Genomic DNA, 23,182 nt, shown 5'->3' with positions numbered 1-23,182 from the left:
AGCCCTCAAATCCTAGGTTAAATTTATGGGACAAATTTACAAAATTTGTTTGAACCACTCTGCTGCCATTGCTTTTGCATATAAACTTGTAAACTGAAATAAGTGGAATTCTTGGATGAGTATGCATTTGAAAACTGTTGTTTTCATCTGAATCATATTTCAGAGACAAAGACTTCAGTTGTAGTGTTCATAATATGAACTTGTAGTGCTTCATAGTCATTATGTTTTTGGAATAGTTTAAGAATTGTTTGTTGTTTTTTTTTTTTTTTTTTTTTTTTTAACCGTTGAAAAGATGTTAATGTTTTGAAAGCTCTGCTATCTCAGAATTAAGATACTTTGCTCTTCAAGGAGTTTGGTTCTCAAGACAAACATTTGAAAATAATGACTGATTTTCTAGATTTAAACTTCAAGTGCTAGGTAGCCTGTAGTGGGATACCTCCTCTTGCTTTTGATTTTATGTAGCATGATTCTTGGTTAAACTAAAGTGATACGAAATCACCATAATGTAAGTAAGTTTAAAAATACAGTGGGCAGAGAAATTTCCATGTAGTTCTATTTTCCACAGACTTTGACTGTTCGTTTTGGAAGAAAATATCATTATTCTTTTTTTTTAGTAAAGATGTTGACTTATTGTTGAATCAGTCTGGACTGTTTGCTTTTAGGGGTGAGGATGGTCAAATTTTGGAATACTAGTTCTGGACGTATTGGTACACTGAATTCAGTTCCTCTTTCATTTCAGATATTTCCCATATGGTCCTATATCAGACTTAGGCTCAGGATCTCAATGTCTTGGGAACTGCAATTCTGCCTGATTCTAACACTGATAAAAATTGTGTTTTCACATATATCCCCAGAGAGTGATAATGGAGCGCACAGATTTGAAGTACACCTAGTATATATCAACTCAAAACCCATTATTGACCATTTATTTCTTCCCTAACCATTTTTTTTTCTTTCTTTCCCCTCTCCCCCCTCTTTAGGAAAGAGATTCTTGCTTAATTTTTTGGAGGGGTGGAGCAGGTGTCGGGCTCAAAAAGCTGCGGGGTCACAGACTATCATTAGGAATTTCTCTGTGTGAACTTAGATATCTACATCCTGCCTGTGTCTGTGTTCATGATTCTATGTAGTTCTTGATAGGTAATGTGGAGAACTCACTTTGTATACTGGCTATTGTTAACCTCGTTCAGATACACCTTATTGTCTCTGATAAGCTGTACTGTCTTCCCTTTCCACTTCAGAACACAAATAGTCACACACTATTTCAACTATGTATTATTCTTGTCTTCCTACCATGTCAGTTACTCTTTATAGCCTCTGAGGTACTATGCACAATTGGTTTCTTATTCTTTGTCACGTGCTTCAGACAGTCAGCCCTTGCTTTGTATTCCTTCCTGCTTTCTGATTGAAGTGATTCTGAAGACCATGTGATGATACTGCTGGAACTAATTCCAGACAAGTAATGCAGTGTTCGTTACAAGGCCAGCTTTTTCTCAGATTCTCCCTTATCAGTCTACTTGACTAGGTAGTTTTTGAGGCTTCCAATACTACTTAAATGACAGTTCCTTTCATAGATTTTTATAAACCAACTGACAATGGTGATCTGCAAAAAGTTTAGGAATTTCTATGTACATTAAGTGAACTCTTAATAGACAGTAGTTATTATTCTGGTACCATTGCCAAATGTAGAAGTCAACAGGAAGGAAGAAGAGAATGTACAAGTTTGGGAACTGTAGTTGTAGAAGTTGTAATTAAAACAAAACAAAACAAAACAAAATCTCAAACAAACAAACAAACAAAAATGCCAAAAAACCTGAGATAGTCAAATTTTCAAAAATGTTCTGTAGATGTGGACCATGAATTGCTGATGTCCTTTATATATACAAGAATCAAAATGGGATGATTGTAGTATTTTTGTGCTAAGTTTTGTTAGAATGCATATGTTAAATTTTGGTAAACAATTAAAAACATTTTGGTTCAAGTAGACATTAGAGACTTAGTGATTAAAGAATCAAAAAATATTCCTGATATATTTCTTTATCAAGCTTCCACTGATTACTTTTGTGGGTGGCTTTTTCCTCCCCCCTTAGGAGCTGAGGGAGAACCAACAACTTTTGAGGTGCTGGGAAGTGATAGCTGAGTGGTAGACTGTTTATTGGTACTTAAGTAAAATTTGGAGAAGTTGAGTGGGAGTTAGTAACTTGGAATATCTGGAAGTATGTATTTGTTGTGAAAACTTTTAATAATTATTGTCATTTTGTCTGTCTGTGAATTGAAGGTATCCTGAATTAGCAGCTGTGTGCAGAAATCCCAGTACACTCATTTTATATCCTGGAGCTGAAGCAACCAATTTGGAAGATGTTGCTGTGATGTCTTCTAGTCCATCTGTTATTATCATCATCGATGGAACATGGAGTCAGGCTAAAGATATATTTTACAAAAATTCTCTCTTCCGGCTTCCCAAGCAGGTGAGTTGTAATATGTAAAATAAAAATTTTAAGTGTGTCTAATAGATACTTGCTTTCTGACCAGCCAGAAGGAAGTGTTTTTGTGAGGATGAGTATCATGGAAATCTGGTTTCTTTTTCAGCTGCAGCCAGCTGACAAAATAAGGAGAACTTGAACAATTAAATAAAACAACCTATAAGATTGTGAGAAAGATGACTGTAAATACTGTGAGTTTTCACTTTGTCACTTGAAATTTGGTTTTGTTTAATTAATGCATTGAACTTCATAGTGAATTATTGGTTTGCAAAATTGAAAACTGATTTTTGTAGAAAATTTTTGCCTGTTGTCTATGTTGTTAGAACATATACAATGAAATCAGCATTTTTTTTTCTCCCCTGTATAAGTATTTTGCATTGCAGCAATAGAAAAACCTGAAGTAGAATTTTCTAGCCTCTTTTGAAAGTGTTACGTTCTTTTCTGCCTGTTTGGTCTTCATCGTATTAAAAACTTTCTGACTTTTGGCAAATGTTCCTTAGAATTTAAGCAAAACAAATACTGGACATGTGTGGTTTGGGGGTTTTATTTTGTTTTGTTTTGTTTTGTTTTGTTTTGTTTTGTTTTTTTTTCCCCCTTAGGAACACCAACAACACCCACCCAGCGGAACTGCCAATAAGGGATTAAGCCTAATGAAAATACCCTAGATTGTAATATAATGTTAATAACATTAGTGGACATAGATTCCCATTGCTGCATTGTGAATGGTATGATGCTACTTCTCAGTGAATTTTTGGGGGGATAACTGAGTGTGACTTTGGTACAGGAGTCTTGAATGTAAGATTTTAAGGTAAAACTTAATCTCCTATGACTCAGTTGCTGTTATTGAGTAGGTTTTTCTTCTGTTATTAGATTGGACTCATTTATATTTAGGTCATGTACGCACATCAGGCAGCATTTCTTTAATGAACTACAGTGGTGTGTCTGAGTTAAATGCTCAAATTACAGATATTCTAGGAAAGGCTCTAATTCGCACACTGCAGTTTTGTTATCTGCATTGTGCACTATTCATAACTGACACCTTCTAAATCTGGAAATTGAAAAATGTTACTGGTTGGATGCTTTATAAGTCTTTGAAAAGAAACATAACTTTTTGTAGTTTTGTCATATGCTTGTCAATGGAGCATGGAAAAACTGGTCAAACCATTACATTTCTTCTGTGGCTGGAACTTGTCTGTAATTCAAACAAATTCAAACTTACGATTTTAATTCATTTGGAAGTCAAATTGCTGTCTAAAGTTTAGCACTGCCATTGCTTTAGGTTTCTTCTTGCGTTGGTTCTTACAAGAAGATTTTTGATTTTGCTCCTGAGCAGTTTCCCTATGGTCATACTGGTAGGGAGCTGGGGTGTGGCCAGGCACACAGCTCATGGAGGGGTGAAGGGCCTCTGGTCCTTCTGAAAGAGAAGATGTGCACCTTGAACTTCCAAATGCAATGAATATAGCTCTCGTGAAAGTAGCTGTCTTAACTCCAGTCTTTGTTCTAGTTTATAATTGCTTTGCAGTTCCTCATTTATTGTGCTCTTTTGAAACTTATGAGGACTGCAGACTTATGATGAGCATTCACAAATATGTAAGTGTTCTGAAATATTTAATTCCATTACCTAGCTTAATTTGTCTGTCCAGAATCACACACAGGAACAGTTTTGTTACAGATCAAAATGGGGCAGAATTTTGTCCTGATCACTTCGGTTCTTGTGGATGGCATGATGCCTGTAAGATATATATTGTTACAATAGTGTGTTTGAGGAAAGTTTTTCAACATTCATAAAAAATACTGCCTACTGGGTGGTATAAACAAGGATTTTTGTTTCTATTTCTTAAGTGTTTCTGTAAGACTAGGATTATTTATCCAGGCATAATTTGACAAAGCTGCCATTTTCATTCAGAAGCATTATTGAAAGTATATTGTAGAAAAAGTATTAATACCAACAGTTTTACTAATGGAAAAAATTCTCTTCATCATTGGATCACCTTTTGATCAGTGAAAAGATGACTACCCCTTTAGGGAGGGAGAGGAATTTGTAAACCTAAAACCCAAAGCCTTTTAACTATGAAGTTAGAATAGTTTAAATGGAGTACTGTTAGTCAACATGCTTCTAATTCAAAAAAAGTGCTACTGTAAGTCTTATAAGTAATTTGCTTTAGGGAATAAAATCTTTTATATGAAATCTGGGAGTTGCTTTTAGGCTCTTACTATAGTAAAGCAATTAGGTTATATTGGTGTAAGTGAAATGGAAGAGTACATTTTAGGTTTTAGTTAAATTATTTTGACCTTTAGAGGAAGATGGTGAAACAGATGGAAGTTGCATCTAGGAATTTAAGGGATTAATTTCAATGTATTTCAATCTTACTGTAACTTGAGGAATATTTTTATGGAATTTATTTCACTTCAATCCATTTCAGATTCTGCAAAATATTTTTCATATGCTGAGGCACCAGAGCATGGACACGTGACTTGCATTTAGGTGGAAAAGTGTTTCTCTTGATAATATCTTTAGTGGGCCCTGCAAATTTGCCAACAAAAGTAAAAAATCACAGATTCTGCAAACTGGCTCTTCTCAGTTTTAGACTGTATTCCTGAGTTAAAAAAAAAAAAAAACAAAAAAAAAAAAACAAAAACCCATAAGAAAACACTTTTTCCTAATCTATTCGCTTGGCGGGTGGGGTAGATAAAGGAAAAAAATTGGTCATCATTCTTGTCTGTTCCTTTTAAAACTTGCAAACATAATTTTAGCTTTATTAGCCAAAGCCACTAATTATTCCTGTTCTTTTTTTTTTTTTTTTTTTTGGCTTTGAGAAACAGATTAATATCTTCAAAGGTAGGATCCAATTGTTTCTAGCCCACTATTCTACGACAGTCCTTTTCTGTTAATTTCTACTGTGATTAGTGTCCCTTTCTTGAAAATAAACTTGTGGAGTAGCTTAGGTGTTCTAGACAGCCTTCCTTTTTGCTTCCCTTCTCTTATGTACTTGCTCGGAGAGAACAGAACTTCCTCTCATTGGGTATGTGTAAAACAGGTAATCTCTTCCAAACTTCAGCACATTTTCTAAAGGTGTTTTTTTTGCCTGGTGATTTAAAAACTGACTTAAGATATTTACTTCTATGTTGTATAATTCATCTTTCTTTCAGTTTTCTTTGAAGTTCATGACACACTCCTCTTAAAACCGAAACCTAACCACCGTTTTGTGATTTTGGGGGTGTTTTTTTTTTTTTTTTTTTGTTTTTTTTTTTTTTTCTCTGACAGTTAAACTGTCTTCAATAGTGGATTTTGATAAATTATTAGAGCATATTCCAGGTGATTGCTGCTTTATGGCACTTTAACTACTACCTCTGTTTGCCCATAGTCAGTGCTTTTGGCGGATCAGATCAGTAGGAACATTATGGTATGAGAGTGGACTGTGTGTAGACAATCTGGTTTGTTACCTGTCTCTTCTAGATAGCATCATCTTTGATTTCTTTTTCTGTATGGTATTGAGAGTAGCTTCTGGGCTGTTACTCATCTTAGATTGCTGCCATTTTCTAATAATAACTGCTGTGGTAGAACCTATTTCTTATCCTGTATTGTAAACTATAAAATTTTATTTTTCTCTAATCAGTTGTTAGCATGCAAGCTAAATTTAGATTTTAATAATCTGTTGAAATAAAAACAGCTGAACCTGAAAGAAATTGACAGTATTTATTTGTTTAGAAAAAAAGCTAATATTTTACATATAACTTTACTATGGTACTTAGATTTTTCACTTCACTCATTTTTTCACTCATTTCACTTTATTCCTTATTAACATTTCTCTCTGCTTCACTCTTGCATATTATTGCTGAGAAAAATAAATCAGGAACTAACCAGCTGGTGAAACAATGGTTGATTATAATAGATAACTGTTGAGAATAATCAAGGAAATTAAGTAACATGAGGTGCAGGCCATTTTCCATATGATAAATATATTGAAAATAAAGTATTTTTCACATGGTTCCTTTAAAAAACATAAAGTATTTTCCAGATACCTTCTTTAAACAACTTCATGCTGGAATTTTGTTCCCTGTGCTAGTTCCATTTTGTCTGTGAGACATACTTTTATTTAAATGAGTATAAAGAAGATAGTTGAGCATAAACCAGCAGAATACATTGAATAGTAAAAAATTGAGATAGTTGGTCCAGTTTTAGCCAATAGTTGAAGAGTTCTTTAAGCTCAAAACTGCACAGTTCCAAAGAGCAAAATTTTATATATTCATAATGTAAATGCAGGGCTATAAAAAGTATCTGTATTATGTGTAGAAGTAAAATATTTTTTTAACCTGATAGGCACAGTATTGCGTAAATAAGGTACAGAAAATGAATAATACTTCAGGATAAGTTCTCCTTTTACTTAACCTCCTGTATTAAAAATAAATTAATTTGGTCACACTGATGCAACTAGAATATCACCTGAGGTGCCTGTCAGAAACACCTGATAAGAAACATATCTATGAAAAAAATATACCCTGCTGATTTACTAGTCATCCAAATTCTCCCTCACCTATTTCTGATTGCACCACATGTCTGAGGGGACAGAATTGAATTTATTAATCTGGTCCATACATTATCACTTTGGAAGAACTCAATGTTAAAAATAAATTCCTTATAATTCTTTTATTTTCAAAATCCAAAGGATTTAAACTTTTTGGTTTTTGTTAGATGTACATAATGTTCTATTTGGCTGCCTGGGTTATCTGAGTGATTTGATCTTATGGCAAGAATGAAAGAATCTATGTGTGAAATTTTAGGGCTCATAAAAGGTTCTCTGCTTGTTCAGAGCAGAGGTCCAAAGAGACTCTGAAAACTACCAAGTGTCTAATACTCAGGCCTTGACATACATTTGAAAATTTATTATGTTCCTTTCACATTTTTTCTTATGTTATGCCGATGTGAACCTCACGAAGTTCAACAAGGCCAAGTGCAAGGCCCTGCACATGGCTTGGGGCAATCCCAAGCACAAATACAGGCTGCGTTATGTGAGTGGATGGAGAGCAGTCCTGCAGAGAAGGACTTGGGGCGTATTGGTGGATGGAAAACTGACAATGAGCCAGCAATGTGCACTCACGGCCCAGAAAGCCAACCGTGTCCTGGGCTGCATCAAGAAAAGTGTGGCCAGCAGGTCAAGGGAGGGCATTCTCCCCCTCTACTTTGCTCTTGTGAGATCCCGCCTGCAGTGCCGGTTCCTTCAACAGTTCTGGGGCCGTCAACATAAGAAGGACATGGACCTGCTCGAGCGGGTCCAGAGGAGGTCACAAAGATGATCAGGGAGCTGAAGCAGCTCTCCTATGAGGACAGGCTGAGAGAATTGGAGTGTTCACCCTGGAGAAGAAAAGGATCCAGGGAGACCTTATAGTGGCCTTCTAATATTTAAAGGGGGCTACAGGAAACATGGGGAGGGACTTTTTACAAGCTCATGTAGTGATGAGGGGTAATGGCTTTTAAAAGAGGGTAGATTTAGATTAGATATAAGGAAGAAGTTCTTTCCTGTGAGGGTGGTGAGACACGGTCAGAGGTTGCCCAGAGCAGCTGTGGCTGCCCCCTCCCTGGAAGGGTTCCAGGCCAGGTTGGACGGGGCTGGGAGCACCCTGGTCTAGTGGAAGGTGTCCCTTCCCGTGGCAGGGGGGTTGGAACTAGATGATCTTTAAGGTCCCTTCCAACCCAAACCATTTAATGTTTTTTATAATTAACTTCTTCAGTTCTCCATGTGGGATGACTTCTTCATGCTATGGTTTCTGTCTTTCACATGGGACCCGCTGCAAAAATCTCCTGGACCAGAATTACAGAATCATAGCATGGCCCAGGTTGGAAGGGACTTCAAAGGATCATGTGGTCCACCCTTTTGGGGGAAAGGAAGCCTGGATGAAATACATATTTTGAAAACCTCCAGTGATGGGGACTCCACCATGTCCCTGGGGAGGCTGTTCCAGTGATTGATTGTTCTTCCTGTAAAAAATTCTCTTATGTTGCGATGAAACCACTCCCACTGCAACTTGCACTCATTTCTCCATTTCTTCCCCATGTTGCTCATTGTGAAGAGAGAGCCTCTGTCCTATTTGTAGCTTCCCTCTAAGTACTGGAATACTGTGATGAGGTCCCCCTGAGCCTTCTCTTCTCCAGGGTTAAAAGGCAAGAAGAATTGCAGTGCTAGATGATATCACAGTCAAATATTTAAGATTATGCACTCTTTGAGTCTGAAGACACTTCAGTGTTTAATTCTATTTTCAAGTGTTGACACTTTGAGTCTTGAAATTATATCTGTGTTATGTGCGAGAGGGTTGTTTTCCTGATTGTGCCTGTGTCCTTGAGATAGTTTTGAAGCAATTGGTTTAAACTAGTCTGTCTTCTGTAAATTTCAGCAGCAATTTTACCACAGCAGTATGTGGTCACAGGATGTGCTGTGTGGGTGTGGTTATGATCCTGGTAAACACTGGCTTAAACCAATGCTGTTAAGTACTAACTGAATTGAACCTAGATATATATATGGTCTGAGCATTTACTGACAGTCCAATGAATGTGTACTAAGTGCACCTGTAGGTTGGCATTTTACCTGACTAAATTTTTTTAGACCTTGTAGTGAAGTGTAAAATCTAATTAGCATCCCTGAAGCTATTACAATGTTTGCTTTAAACGTTTCTTAAAATAATAGACAGAAAAATTATGGATCATTTAACATACAAATGATTCTTTTAAAATTCTGAAATCCTGCCTAATGCAAAATGGAACTGAAAAAGACTTTGAAGTGGTAGGACGAGTAAAAATAATGTAATGAAAGTAAAGTAATATACTATGCCAAGAAACTCTTGGAAAAGTAAGTAGTAGTATTGATAATGCTGCATGAAACATTTTTCAGTTTTTGAGCTAGTACCACAAAATGGTGGTAGAGGGGAGCTTCAGTATGCAATACTAAAATACTAAACATTTGCTGGATATTCTTATCATTCCCACTGCAGTTGATACTTACACTTTTTCCTACATACCTGTCTGGATACGTATTTTTCCTAAAACAATGTTGGAACATAATAGTATTTTTTTGTTAAAGAACGTAAGTTGTTTTCTAAGGTAGAGGAATGATACTAAGGATAAAATGGCAGGCAGAGACTGTTAGTGTTTTACATGCTTCAGATTGGTATTCTGAAGAATTCCAATTAGAATTAGTATTCTGCTTAAGCTTTTTTCTTTGGTTCTGTGATTCCGAGTTAAATGTGTTTTTCCAAAACACTCATAATTTCATAAGATCTACTGATAATAGTAAGTATCAAAAAGAATCAGTAAAAAACAGTTTATTACTTTATATTTACTTCACTATTACATTCGATTTTACTAAGATACTAAAATGTATTTGTGTACTACAGGAAATGAAAAAAACACTTGCTGTTTATAAACAAATCTTCTCTTACTGTAGGAGATTACACAAGAAAGACGAGGTATAAATCACGCCTACATGTAATTTTGTAGAAATTTAGTTTGCCCATAACAGTTTTCTGGATTTTAGGACATTTTGGTGTGTACAAAGTTTTGTACATGTAGGAGCAAAGGTAAGCGTGGCAATGCTTAATCTGTACGTGAACATGGATAAAAACATGTAACTACATGGTGCCCTGAAAGTTCAAGAATTGGTCTTCCAGATGCTAATTGTTAGCAGGGTACTGTGTACCTTTACTTCCTTTCACTGTGCACCTGTATAGAGGGTTTAAGACTTTGCAGAAGTGAACTGTCAGATACGTTTTATCAGTGGGGTGACTCACAGACTTTCTGAGAAAATTCTGAGGCAGTGAGTTATGAAGCAATGATGCAGATGATCATACTCTAAGCTCCTGGGGAAGAATACAAGCAGATGGCAGGAGTATCCAAACATTCCTAGCAGACTTGCTGCTTTGTGCATACTTGAATTCTGCATTGCATGGATCACAGCCTTTAGCAGTTGCAGTTACAGCCTGTCTGAATTAACACTGTACCTTTTATCTGATATTTTCTTAAAGGAAAAGAATAATCTGCTGTCCCTACCCTCCTTTTTGTTGGAATTGCATTGCAACTGTTGTTTTAAAGGGTTTAAATTCTTACTGAAAATTACAAATATGTGGCTCTTGAAGTATTAAGTTAATAAGTGTATTAAAATATTTTTTTAAACAATGGTGGATAGTTTGGTTGTTACTAAATACACCAGAGCTAAAGTCAGTATTTGGTTTGATTTTTATTTTATATTCCAGCTGATACTTGCTATTCAAATCACATGGAGCTGTTTTAATGACATTGTTTGATTTCTCAAATACAGAAATAGCTTCCTGCAGGAAAAAAAAAAGTTTTCCCATGTTGAAGTGTGACCTAGAGTGCTAAGTGAGAACTTGTGCTGTAACTGCAAGCGGTCCTCTATGAGACAAATAGTGCTTAATGAAGACACCAGTTGAGCATGGAGCAGTGTAAAAGTGACATTTAAGTGCTGTGTACACAAATATGTATCAAACAAAGTTTGGTCATTTTGTGCTGAAATGAACTAGAGGTACTTGTGTGATCCAATGTAACTTCTAAATAGTTAAAATTGGCAGCCAAGTGGTAAAAGATTGTAATAAAACTGTAAGCAAACACCAGCACTCTTACAGATTACGTTTTGTTCACCCCGTGAATGTGTTCTGTTTCATCTTTCTTATTGAGCTGGACACCATGGCCAACACTACAGAGTTTTTCTGACTTTTTCCTATTTCTCCATTATTTCCTATTTTCCTACATTATATTTCATATTTTAAACTCTGTAAATGGTTCTCTATCTGAATAAGGAGGTTTTGTTCCATGTTTTGAAACATTAGGTTGATAATGCAGTTTTGTAAAATTAAAATGAGTGTCATTTTATTTGGAATTTAAGAAGGGAAGTTTTAGCCCCAGAAAGAGAATGAGATAGATATGACAATAGCTAAAGAATGGGGGTATTGAATGGAAAGAAGCTATGATTCCTTCAGCCATTATCTGTAAATGAAAAAGCAAATATTATAACTAAAATTCTTCAACAAATTGCAACTTGAGCTTTTAATCAATGTTCTATAGGTAGAAAAGAGCTATTTTAGTAATGAAGAGATCAACAATTCTTAATTGCAAACTGCACTACAAAGATACAATCAGAGTCATTAGAAAATCACATTTAATTGTGTTCCTTCACAACTTCACTGATTTTGCGTTGTAAAAATTGCTATATTGAATGATTTTAAAGATACTGCAGGATATTTTAATGAACTTCATTGTTGTTTTAAATTAGTTAATTAAATCTAAAGATTTTCAATAAAAAGCTCTTTTATTCAACAACTCAGTCAGCAGAGCTTTTATCTTTTAAATGAATTTTTGAAGAAATTCCAGTTGGCCTCTTCCAGAAAGTTCCAGAGGAAATATGTTTATAAATCCTTCGTATTAAACTTTTATTGAAAAGATTTAAGTTTATGTCTTAATCCATCATCATTCTTATTGTCTGGAATTTTTACAAATGACAAAACATGAGCTTGGACAAAGCTTATAGCAGAAACTTATGAAATGCATGGCTTAAGGTGACTTTTATAGTTTTTAATATGATTACATTGATTATGTCTTGTACTCCATGAGCTGGCACCCTCTAGAGAAGCAGATTATCCCAGGATGTTTTGCATAGCCACAACTGAGGAAGAGGCCACAAGCATTACAGTATGCACTGCAGGCTTTCTTGCAACAGCTGTTGTGGTTTGCAAAGGTGATTTAGGAAAAGTAATCTGTTAACTTGGAGCAGTGGATGCAATTAGTTCAGAGGGAAGAACGAGCTGATTTGCACAGCAGGCATGCTTGGCACAGTTAGGCTGGTGGTATATTGTATGAAGCAATCACGGAGCCCTGTGAGTGAAACTGCTTTTGTTTATGAGGAGATAAGCATAGCATAGTAGGAACAGATGGCTAACAAAACCATTTGACCTTCTACTCCTTCAGCACCAAAAAAAGGCTGAAAAATTAACCTAGAGACAAGCACATATATAAAAATGTAGGCAAGCTATCCCAGGTACTTACCATCTTATCAGATGTAGGTAATACGTGAATCAGTTGTATGTAAAAGTGTTTCTGGGCCATTGTTGTAAATCCAGGCATCTACTATCCAAAACTTGAATGGATTATTTCTGTCACCTGATAACTTGTTTTCCTTTTTTAAACAGCCAGTGAACTCCTTGGAATTGTTATGCTTATGCTGTATAGTTGTAGAAAAAAAGAGTTATCCATCCTTTAAAAATGTTGAAAAGCGCTATACACTTGCTTTTGAGACTTGGAGGGGAGGGAGGAATTCATATACTGGTATTCGGGTATCAAAAAATAATTTAAATTGAATGTACAATAATGTATGAAAACTGTGATTGTTTCCCTGTAATATTAAGCTGACATCAATCTAGCTGAGAGACATACAATTTCAAAGTCAGGAAAGGGGTGCAAAGTGTAGTTCACTTCTAATTATTTTGCTTTTTCTTCCTGTGTTGTTATGCATAACACTTATACCTAATAATCTGTAATTCCTTGATATTTTGCTATCACATAATATTTTCTAAACATCTCAGAAGATCACAGTATGTTTTCATGAAGTTAGAGTATTCCAGTTGTAATGTTCCCATTTGCACAGGTTGTGTAACTTTTTGCTTCTAGCTTAATTCACTGTAAATCTGAATGATATGCCTGCTTGTGCATCAGTGGGCATGGTTTGAGGCTGGGGTAGCTTCATATTCACTTCGACGCCATAATTCTTTGTTGATGCACTTCTCTGCTGCTTAATGGGCATAATAATGTCAGCAGCAAAATGCCAACAAATCATCCTGTCTATTTATACATTCATCACAGCATTGCTGTTATTCAAATATTCAACACCTCATTTTCTTTTCCTGTCATGCCTTCACAATTTCTGACACATCTATTTTGTTTTCCTTATACTTCCTTTGTTATATGAAAATTGGTATCATCAGATAAAATCTGGCTTTTTACAACAAATTTTTAACTCTTGAGGTTTACCATTCCAATTCAGCTTGCACTATATACTTAAATCTGATTGACTAGTGGTGATCATTTGTAAGCATATACTGGTACTAATCCAAACACAAGTCCTCAAGTGAGTTGATACCTTGATATGAGTTAAGATTACATTTGTGATCTCTCTTGCTCTTCCTTTCTCTCCTCATCCTTCCATCCCAGAGATGTGATTTATTTTCCTAACCAGCTTCCTCAGAGCCCAGCATGTGACTTTTAACAGATCTGCATGCAGTCTTGCCTCAGCTTTTAAAAAAATAAGAGGTAGCTTTGAGATCAGGGAGACATCAGTAAATCTGACTTACTATAACTAATGTTCTAACAGTTGAAAATTATTTGTGTATTTCTTCTGCAAAAGAATTGAGAGTACCAAACGCCAACTTGAGAATATATGGCAGAAGCACCAATAAATTGTAAGACTGTATGTGTACAGACTTCGATTGTTCTTCAGAGGTTTGGGGAAACACTGTCTACAGTAATTTTAGTGAATATTTACAGATTTTGGAGACTAGAGTTTTTGATCAGTCTTGAGAGCATCTATTTGCAGTAACCCTTGGAGAAGAACAACCTTAAATAGTCAGAAATTATTTCAACTGATGCAAAGCAGGCTCTGTATATGAGCATTTTTAATGAGGTCCATGTAATTTAAAATCATAACTGTCATGCTGTTGATCTATACACCTATCAATACTTGGCACACAAATAAAATATCTGCATCAGAAAAGGTCCTATGTGTTAATCTCCTACGTGTTAGATATAATGATGTAAATATAAGGATATGTAGCCCCTGCTGAGGGGGCAAAGTCATACCTACTTTGCTTTAAAATTCCAGGACATTTGTTGAAGAAGGAGTTCTCAAAAGAAGGCTCAAGTGTCCCAGAATGACGTTTTGGCCACAAAATTTATGTTCAGCTCTAGAATTGTCACTTTTCTGAGAACAATAATGCCTCATTACCGTCTCACCCAAGCAACAGTGATGACTTGGAGAGTGTGGGCATCAGGAACTCTGAACATCTCCACAGTCTAAGATTATCACAGTCTGATTATTCCTCTAGTACTGCATGTTACTGGCCGAGTTTCTGCTTGTCTTCATATATCTTGGAAGGGTGCAGTAATACCTGTAACAAATAAATTAATGGAAAAGATGATAGAGAATAGAATTAGAAGATCCATGGATCAATACGCAGTATTGGGCTACTCCAGTGCAGCTGTTGACAACAGGTGACGTATCTCACAACTTTACTGGAGCTCTTTACCCACCAGCTTCATGACTCCTTCAGAAGCAATCTGACTGAAGCAGTGTGCAGAGATCACTTTTGCTCAGTGCCCTCACCAAATCTCTTCAATAAAACTATGCATCATAAGAAAAACTGCCTCATGTAAAAAATATTAAACAAGATATCAGTGACTGGTCTGTTTTCATAGTGACTGTAATTTTATTTTATGATTTGTAGAGATGTCGTCAGTGGAGCCCCCAGTGAATCCATGCTGTTCAGCATATTCTGAAGTAATACAAAGGAGTGTTTACTAGTTAAGTGATAAAATTTTATCATGACATGAAGTTATTTAGAATGTTAATGAGAGGGTCCAGCTGTGAAGGATTGTAGAAGAAAGACTATGAAGCTCAATAACTGGACATTATCATATCATAGGAAATTCACTGTAGATAAATGGTAATGAAAGCGTACACCAAAATTATCCTAATTTTACTTAAAAAAACCTTCAAAACTCTTAACTGGGCACTTCACTCATCAGCAGTGAGATTTTGAGATTATTAGAAGTTGCATGAAAACCTCAGTTCAGTGTCCAAGAGCACTGAAAAGTTAAGTTTAATGTTAGATGAACATCTGCTTGCTTGCATGCATTCTGTCTCTTTCAGGCTCAGAGCCTTCTTATTAAAAAAAAAAAAAAAAAGACAAAAATTCATGAACACCTAGAAGATGTTCAAAGAAAGCTAACAAACGATCAAAGTATGAGATGGATTGCATGTAAGAAACTGCAAAGTTAGCAAAATTCTTTATCTGGAAAGAACCGGTCCAGCATGGTAAAAATTTATAAATGCATAAGTGACACTCAGAGGGTAAATATGGACCAGTTGTTGACTGTACTTGACAATGGATTAAATAAAAGCCATTAAAAGAAATAAGTAGTGAGAAATTCAGATGAAAAAAATGGTAGTTATTCACACATGTATCAAAGCAGTGGAATTCACAGTTAGAATTTGCGTATTTTCTAAGTTCAGAAAATAAGTGGACAAATTCACAGAAGATCCATCAAGGAATGTATTGTTATTAAATACCAAGGGGTTACTTCCAGCCTGTGACATCCCTGAGTTGTTGGAGGCTGTTAGAGGAAGTATTTCTATGTGTACTTCATTAAAAGTTTCTGCTGTTTATGTTGTTTTTTTTTCTCATTATAGGCAGATGTAAACCCATACGTGGCAAATTAAATATTCTCTTGCCCCATCCCTCCTTCAAAAGAGGAAGTAGAAAAAATAAATTGGGTAAAAAGATGAAATTATGTGGAGGACAGTGTGCTAGGAAGGGATTGACACTGAAGTCTTGAAACTTGATGGATCCTTAAGTGGACAGTGGCAGTGTAACTAAGAAGTAGCAGCTGATGGGGGAGAACAGTATAGCCCAAACTTCAGGAGAGACAAGAAGTAATTTTTCCAAGGGCCTCCAGTCACATAATTTTGCCATGCTAATACAACTACTGTTGACTCCTTCAGTATTAAAACTTGTTAAATTCAGAGGCTATTGTCTTTTTTGTTTTGTTTTCTTGGTGTATTTTCTGTATAACGATGCTCATTTCTCTTATGCAGATTCACTGATTTGATTGCAGCTTCTTTCCTCTTTCTATTTTATTATTGTCTGTATACGTTTGGTATAAAGTACATATAAGACAGAAAACAGCCAATATTTTGGTCTTTTAAAAAAGTTTTCTATCTGTACAGCTGCTTCTGAATTTCTTAATTTGATTTTCTTTTTGTTTAACCTCCTCAATGTTTTTTTTGTGTTACTTGGTCTCCTGTCTCTTTTTTTTGTTTTGTTTTGGATACTGGACTATTTGACTTAAAAAGTCACTTCTGTGCTTTCCCAGATTCTGTACTTGATCATATTCCTTTTTTTATTTTAGATTTCCACTCTAGTGCAAGCTATGTTTCACCAGCTGACCCCATATCAGTTTATTTTTAGAATAACTATTTATTTTATTAAAGTCTTCTATCTTCACCTTATGGGAAAGCTGAAGCAAACTTTTTTTGCCCTCATCACCTGAAAGATCATAAAGCCAAAATATTTTATAGAAACTATTTTGTTTCAGATTTTTTTCATGAAAGTGACTGCTATTGATAAAGACACTTTGCAGCCAGATGAACTACAGGTGGATTGCCATGGATTTGTTTTTAGATAACTCTTCTACATCTATACAGTAGTTTTTTGTTGTTTTGGTTTGTTTTTTTAAATTATGCCATCTAAATAACTGATAACTGTGAAAATCCAGTTGGTTGGATTATTTTCTAGCAAGGCTGAAGAGGAATGAAATTCTCCCCATTGCAGGTTCTAGTAACACAGAGCCATGCATACTACAGCTTCTGCAAAATTGTTAAACTAAGGATTAGATGGGAGACAATGGTTCTTAAAAGTATTATGAGGAATACTGTGTAGTTATACTTTCTAATGCAAGGCTGGACCTTTTGTGCAATGCTCAATGATCTACAGATGGCAGAATTGCTCTTATTCTTTGGTGCTGTGCTCTGTGGCTAAATTAAGGAGGGAAGACAAATTTCCTTTAAAATAACCATTAAGAGTGAGCTGGAGCCACACTGTTAGCTAATGCCGTTAAACAAGTTTTGAGAAAAACGCAGCTGCAGGAAGCTGAACCCTGCTGTGTTGTTTTGTTACTGTTGGGAATATATGGGTGGGCTTACTTTATTTGTAGCATTACTTTGTTAGTTTTTCAGGCTTGCATACTGTCCTGCAACACCAGAGGTATACCACTCTTCCGCAGATCTGATTTCCCTCTTTCTCTTTAGTCCCAGCATTTCAACCTGTTTGTATTATCTCCTTTTCTTCTGTTCTCATTTGCTTACAGTATGATTTTATTGCCAGGTTTGTTGCAGGCAGAAGAGTTTTATTGATTTTAGTGTAATTTCAATCAATTTATTGTCAATAAACAAACTTATAATTACTGATTCTGGTAGTAGAAGGAAGAAAACACACACTCAAGGAAGGCTCCCCTTGACTCTGTGAAACCTGTTCTCTGCCCATTTGTTTTCCAGACCTGTTCCTGCACATGGCCCCTGGTCTTTTTTATTTTGTCTGTCTACTGTCTCCTCCTGCTCTGACATTGTTCCTCTTTTTTTTTTTTTTTTTTTTTTTCCTAATTATTTTACCACTCTTTCTTAAATACGTTTTTGTTCTGCAGATACCCATGGTTGGGTCAGAGTACCATGTTTGGCTAAGAGGCTCAGCTGTGACCTATGGTGGGTCTGCTGAGGAGTAAGCATTCCTTGGCCTCTTCTTGCTGTGGTCTTTCCTGCTGCCCTTCTACTATCCAAACCATGACAATTATGCCCAATACATTCCATCCTTCTCAGGAAAATGTTACATTTATTACAAGCTCTGGTTTTAGTGTCACCATAACCTTAATAGACATTTTACAAAGTCTGTGCTTCCTACCAGACAAAAGGAATGGATATGGTAGCAATGCCTACACGTGCTCAGTGAACCTCCACCCTTTATCCCTGCAAAACACCAAAATCAAAAGCATTACAATGGGTTCAACATGTACATGCATTGCAATCTCTATCCTATGTTGCCATGGATTAGGATATAGGTCCTGGTTCAGGTTCAACATTTAACACCCTTCTCTACAGGCTTCAGTTCCTGTCAGGAACCTCCTCCTGTGCGAGCTCTCCACAGGGTCACAGCTCCCTTCAGGGTACATCTACCTGCTGCAGTGGATCTCCTCCACAGGCTGCAGGTGGAGGTCTTCTACACTCTGGTCTTCCATGGGTACATGGTGACAACCTACACCACCATGGTCTTCACCATGGGATGCAGGAGAATCTCTGCTCTGGCGCCTGGAGCACCTCCTTCCCCTCCTTCTTCACTGACCTTGGTGTCTGCAGGGCAGTTTCTCTCACATATTCTCACGGATACCACCCCCGCAGCCCTCCCTTCTTCCCCCCCCTCCAATGGCCGTTCCAAATGGCTGTTGGTGACTACACAGGACAGTCAGCAGGTTGCTCTCAAATGATACCAGGTTTTTAGTTCCATGCACATATTCTCAGATCTGTACCGGGGAACATGAGTTTAGGGAGCCCCTGTTGCTGGAAATGCTGTTTTGCTGAAGTGCTTTCAACTCATTTGAACAAAACAAAAAACCCTGAGGTATTTATAGTGTCTTCCCATGACTGATGGGCTGTTAGCTCAGGCATCCTAGCCAAAATTCTTCCCAGAGTAATTAAACATTCTCTTAAATGCAATTTGCCCATTTTTCCAATTGAATTAAGTGTTCTTTGTTACACAGTTTTATGGGCTTGAAATGAACTGTTAAATGAACTAGAAAAAAATGTGACCCACTAGTAGGTGAAGTAAATGCTACCATATGCTTTCTTTTTTAAATCCTTTTTTTTTTTTTTTTTTACAGCCAGTTACTCATATTTATATGGGATCTTAGGAATCTGGTGGTAAAATGCATCATCTTAAAGCTATTACAATAAGTTGTACATTTGAAGATAAACATCATGGTTTTGAGCCAAGACCTTCAGGGTAATTTGTTTATGAACTTGGTTGTGGCAATAAGCTGCAAAGTTTCAAGGTACCACACAAATATTCTTACTCAGCACTGCATTTATTCCTGCTGAGTTTACTTACTCCCTTCTGCTTGACCTTTGTGTAACATTCTCACTCCATACATAAAATGGGAGCGGTCCACTAAACATGCTTCAATTTGCAAACAATATAATCACATTGATAAGAATGCTTATTGATAATTTAAAATACTATAGTACTCGAAAAAAGCCCCTCAAAATACTTCATTGTTTTCAATAGAAAGGAAAGGTTTACAAAGGGTGTTAGAGATGAGAGGATGCTATGGTCTTTGACCTCATAATTGTGGTTAATTAGAAGTGTTACTTACAGTTTATAGTTGATGTGCTGTCTTCTAAAAAGGCCTTAGAAATTTGCAATATCAAGGCTGTATGGTGTCTTGAACTCCAGCCAATGAAAGAGAATTTTGGCATTGTATTGGGCAGGGGATCTTTTGCTTATTCTCAGCTTCTGAAAAACGTGGCCCAAATCCGTATGCTACAGTTTGGAAGACAGTGTGGTGAAATATTTATGAAACACTTCTGCATTTCTGTTTCTTTCCCGTTGTTCACTGACCATCTTGTAATATGCTTGGGCAGTTGTCAACACAAACTGCTTTCTGAGATTCCAGGGTTTTGATGCTTCACCAGAATCAGTCACATCAACATCTGCTTTAAGAATTCTTTGCCTTGTTGCTCAGCGTCAAAACTTCATGCTGTGCAAAGTGAGTAGCACATAACGGGTTGACTTCATGATTTGTGTGCTGTCTCTTCTGAGTGAGCATGGGTTCACAGATGCTTATCAAGGTGTCTTATCAAGCATCTTTCTTGAAATGCTGTCCTCCTAAAGACTCTGGAAGAGCATTCTCATTCTTCTTCTGTAGGAGTCAGTGAAGGGATGCTTCAACTATTGGCAGAACCTCACCAAGCACTGTATCAACAGTAAGAAATTAAAGCACTGCTCTTGGAGTATGGAAAGCAAGATAATGGATCTTTGTTCAATCAATCTGGCTCAAAACATGTTTACAAGAAAAGAAAAACAAAGTTAAAAACCCTGTTCCTTTAGGGATCCACTTACTTTTCAGTTCTAGTTGTGCCACTGGAGTTACTAGGTAGGAGAAGCCCATGGGGAAAAATGAGAAATGAAAAATATTAGACAGGAACTGATAGAATGCCATCTGGTTTAAGGCAAGGTGTATGGCAGATAGGATAAAACGCAAAACTGTCAACAGGTATAGGACATTGAATTGTAGTTGGTAGTAGGGTCTTCTGCCAGCAATTCAACTTGCAGCAATGCCAGAATTATCAATACAAAATTGGCAGTGTGCATAGTTGAGCAGAAGCTGAAATTAATTGTGTTATTTTTCCAGTAATGATGGGTAAAGACATGAATGATTCGATAGACAAACTGTAATGGTTAAAGGTGTGTGGATAGTTACATTGATGTGCTTTTTAACAGCAAGTGGGTTTTGTGGTCTATTCCTCTGGTATGCTTAGATAATAAAACTTTATTTGGGGTTTTGCTGTTTTCAAGCCTAGAGGAATAAAGAAGGAGTAGCAGCCTGTTTCTGAAAGCATATCCAAAAATCAGAAGAATTTATTTGCTGGGGCAAGCAGATACTCTAAAATGTAATCTGCCATTCATATTAATTCCTTCTAGAGGAAATTAAAAGCTTCCTTCTAATGAAAGTAATGCTCACAGACATGAATGTAATACAGTTTAAGATCACAGAATTATAGAATAGTTTAGGTTGGAAATACCTTAAAGACCACCTAGTTCCATCCCCCTGCCATGGGCAAGGACACCTTCCCCCAGCCCAGGTTGCTCCCAGCCCCGTCCAACGTGGCCTGGAACCCTTCCAGGGAGGGGGCAGCCACAGCTGCTCTGGGCACCCTGTGCCAGCGTCTCACCACCCTCACAGGGAAGAACTTCTTCCGTATACCTAATCTAAATCTACCCTCTTTCAGTTTAAAGACATTACCCCTCATCCTGTCACTATAGGCCATTGTCGAAAGTCCCCCACCAGCTCTCCTCTTGGCCCTCTTTAGGTACTAGAAGGCTGCTGTAAGGTTTCCCTGTAGCCTTCTCTTCTCTAGACCTATAGGCAACTGTCTGAACACCTTGAGAGAGGATTACATTTGATGTAAAAATAGAAATAGAAAAGTATCAATTCATCTGCATACAGAAAACACCCAGAACAAAAGAGGAAGCAAAATAGCAAGAATCACTATTGTTGTCTGGCTCTATCTTTGTTTATTCCATTTTGATGTTTGCTCTCTGAATTGTTTTTGTAAAATCTCGTATTCAGTGAACTGAGGAAATGCAGAGAAAAATATGCTCTTTCATCCTCCACAGTTACGGGACATATGCAAGTGGATCTATGAAGACCAAATAATAAATGGTGTCAGGTAGTAAATATGTATTATTACAGTCCCTTTTTATCCTCCCTTTTATCTTTCTGTTTTTCTATCTGTGTTTTAATTTCTCACAATTTCAAATTTGCATGAGAGAGCTTACATACAAATTTTGCCATAGAACCGAAGTAAATGGACAATGCTCAGTTTAATTCTGGAAAGGAAAGCGGTACGGTGATGAATAAGGGGTGCAGGTAAGCAGGAGGCAAATTAGAACTGAAGGGAACAAAGGCCAGCCAACAGCGATTGCAGTGGGGAAAACTGTAGTAATACAGGTCCTAGAAAGTGGTATGCATTGAACCATGCATCTTCATACTAATGCAAAAAAAAAATACATTGTTTTCACTGACTTGTTCTATAAGCATTTTTTATCCATATTTATGTGACACTGGTGATTTTACTAATAATCCCACAGGAGCAACCAGTTACCTGTAGACTGTAGAAGTCTTTGCAAGCTTTGCTAGTAAATTTTTGTTAGTGTTTTTAAGTCATGTAATTTTTGATGTAGCAAGAAAACTTGTTTTTGTTAAGTAAGTAGCTCATACCTTCTGCTGTATGATGTCTTGAAAGATAAAAATAATCATTAAAATCTATTACATATTCTGAAATGTTTGATGTGTTCAGGCTTTAGCTGGTGTCTCATTACAACTTAAACATTCAAAAAATATTTAGGATCCTAAAGAACAAAGTGTTTTATGCTAGGACTGGCAGAAATTGCTGTTTGAGAGACTGTGATCAAAGGGGGAGAACTTGCAGTTACTTTAGGTCAAGACTTCATGTACAGTTGAGATATGATGTTGAACAATCAACAGGAGTCTGTCCTGACATATAGATTAATTTGAATGACATTGGTCCACTTTGACATTTTTCTGGTCATAAGGATATATTTATTGCCTTTCAATACAGTGACATTTTCTTTGCGACTGAAAGATCTCAGGTAATTTGCCAGACGTCAGAAGCATATGCTATTTTCACTCTTGGGTGGAAACTTTGCTTTTAATATATTTCTTTGCATTTTCTTTCATAATTGTTGTTAAACTGTTTGTGAATATCTGAATATCCTGATGCCAGATCAATTCAGGAGCAGTTGTGGGTTTTGTACCATCATACCCATAATGAAGTTCTCATGGAATATGAACACTTTGTCAAAAGGAATCTAGAAATATTTTAAATTTTGATTAAGCTTGCTTTCAAATAACTAGATTAATTGCAGGCTTTTTCCTTCTTTTAGTCTTTCTTTACATGTTCCCATGTGCTCTTGCCTAAGTTCTTCTTCGGATCTTCTTCCACTGCTTTTCCCTGTTGAAGGAAGTGCTTATTACTATTCACATATAATAAGAGAAAAAAAATCAGAGAAAGCAAAAGTAATTAGTAGATTCCAAAGAACAATGTAATTTCGTTGATGCTACTTTTTGACAGTGAGGTATT

The 23,182-nt window shown here is 36.4% G+C and overlaps 1 protein-coding gene across 2 annotated transcripts in view; it reads left to right on the top strand.

The window, feature by feature from the left end:
- Window positions 1–23,182, top strand: part of DTWD2 (DTW domain containing 2) — a 94,110-nt gene that overhangs the window by 55,962 nt on the left and 14,966 nt on the right. For both annotated transcript variants that reach the window (XM_042787961.1, XM_042787962.1), the window contains exon 4: window positions 2,276–2,465. In XM_042787961.1, the coding sequence (XP_042643895.1) occupies window positions 2,276–2,465 (190 nt within the window). The remainder of the gene's footprint in view (window positions 1–2,275; window positions 2,466–23,182) is intronic.

The sequence above is a fragment of the Tyto alba genome, unplaced genomic scaffold (genome assembly GCF_018691265.1).
Source record: "Tyto alba isolate M040663 unplaced genomic scaffold, T.alba_DEE_v4.0 Super-Scaffold_13, whole genome shotgun sequence".
Classification (NCBI taxonomy): Eukaryota; Metazoa; Chordata; class Aves; order Strigiformes; family Tytonidae; genus Tyto; species Tyto alba.
Note: the sequence above shows the minus strand (reverse complement) of the source record. Positions and strands in the feature narration are given on the sequence as shown.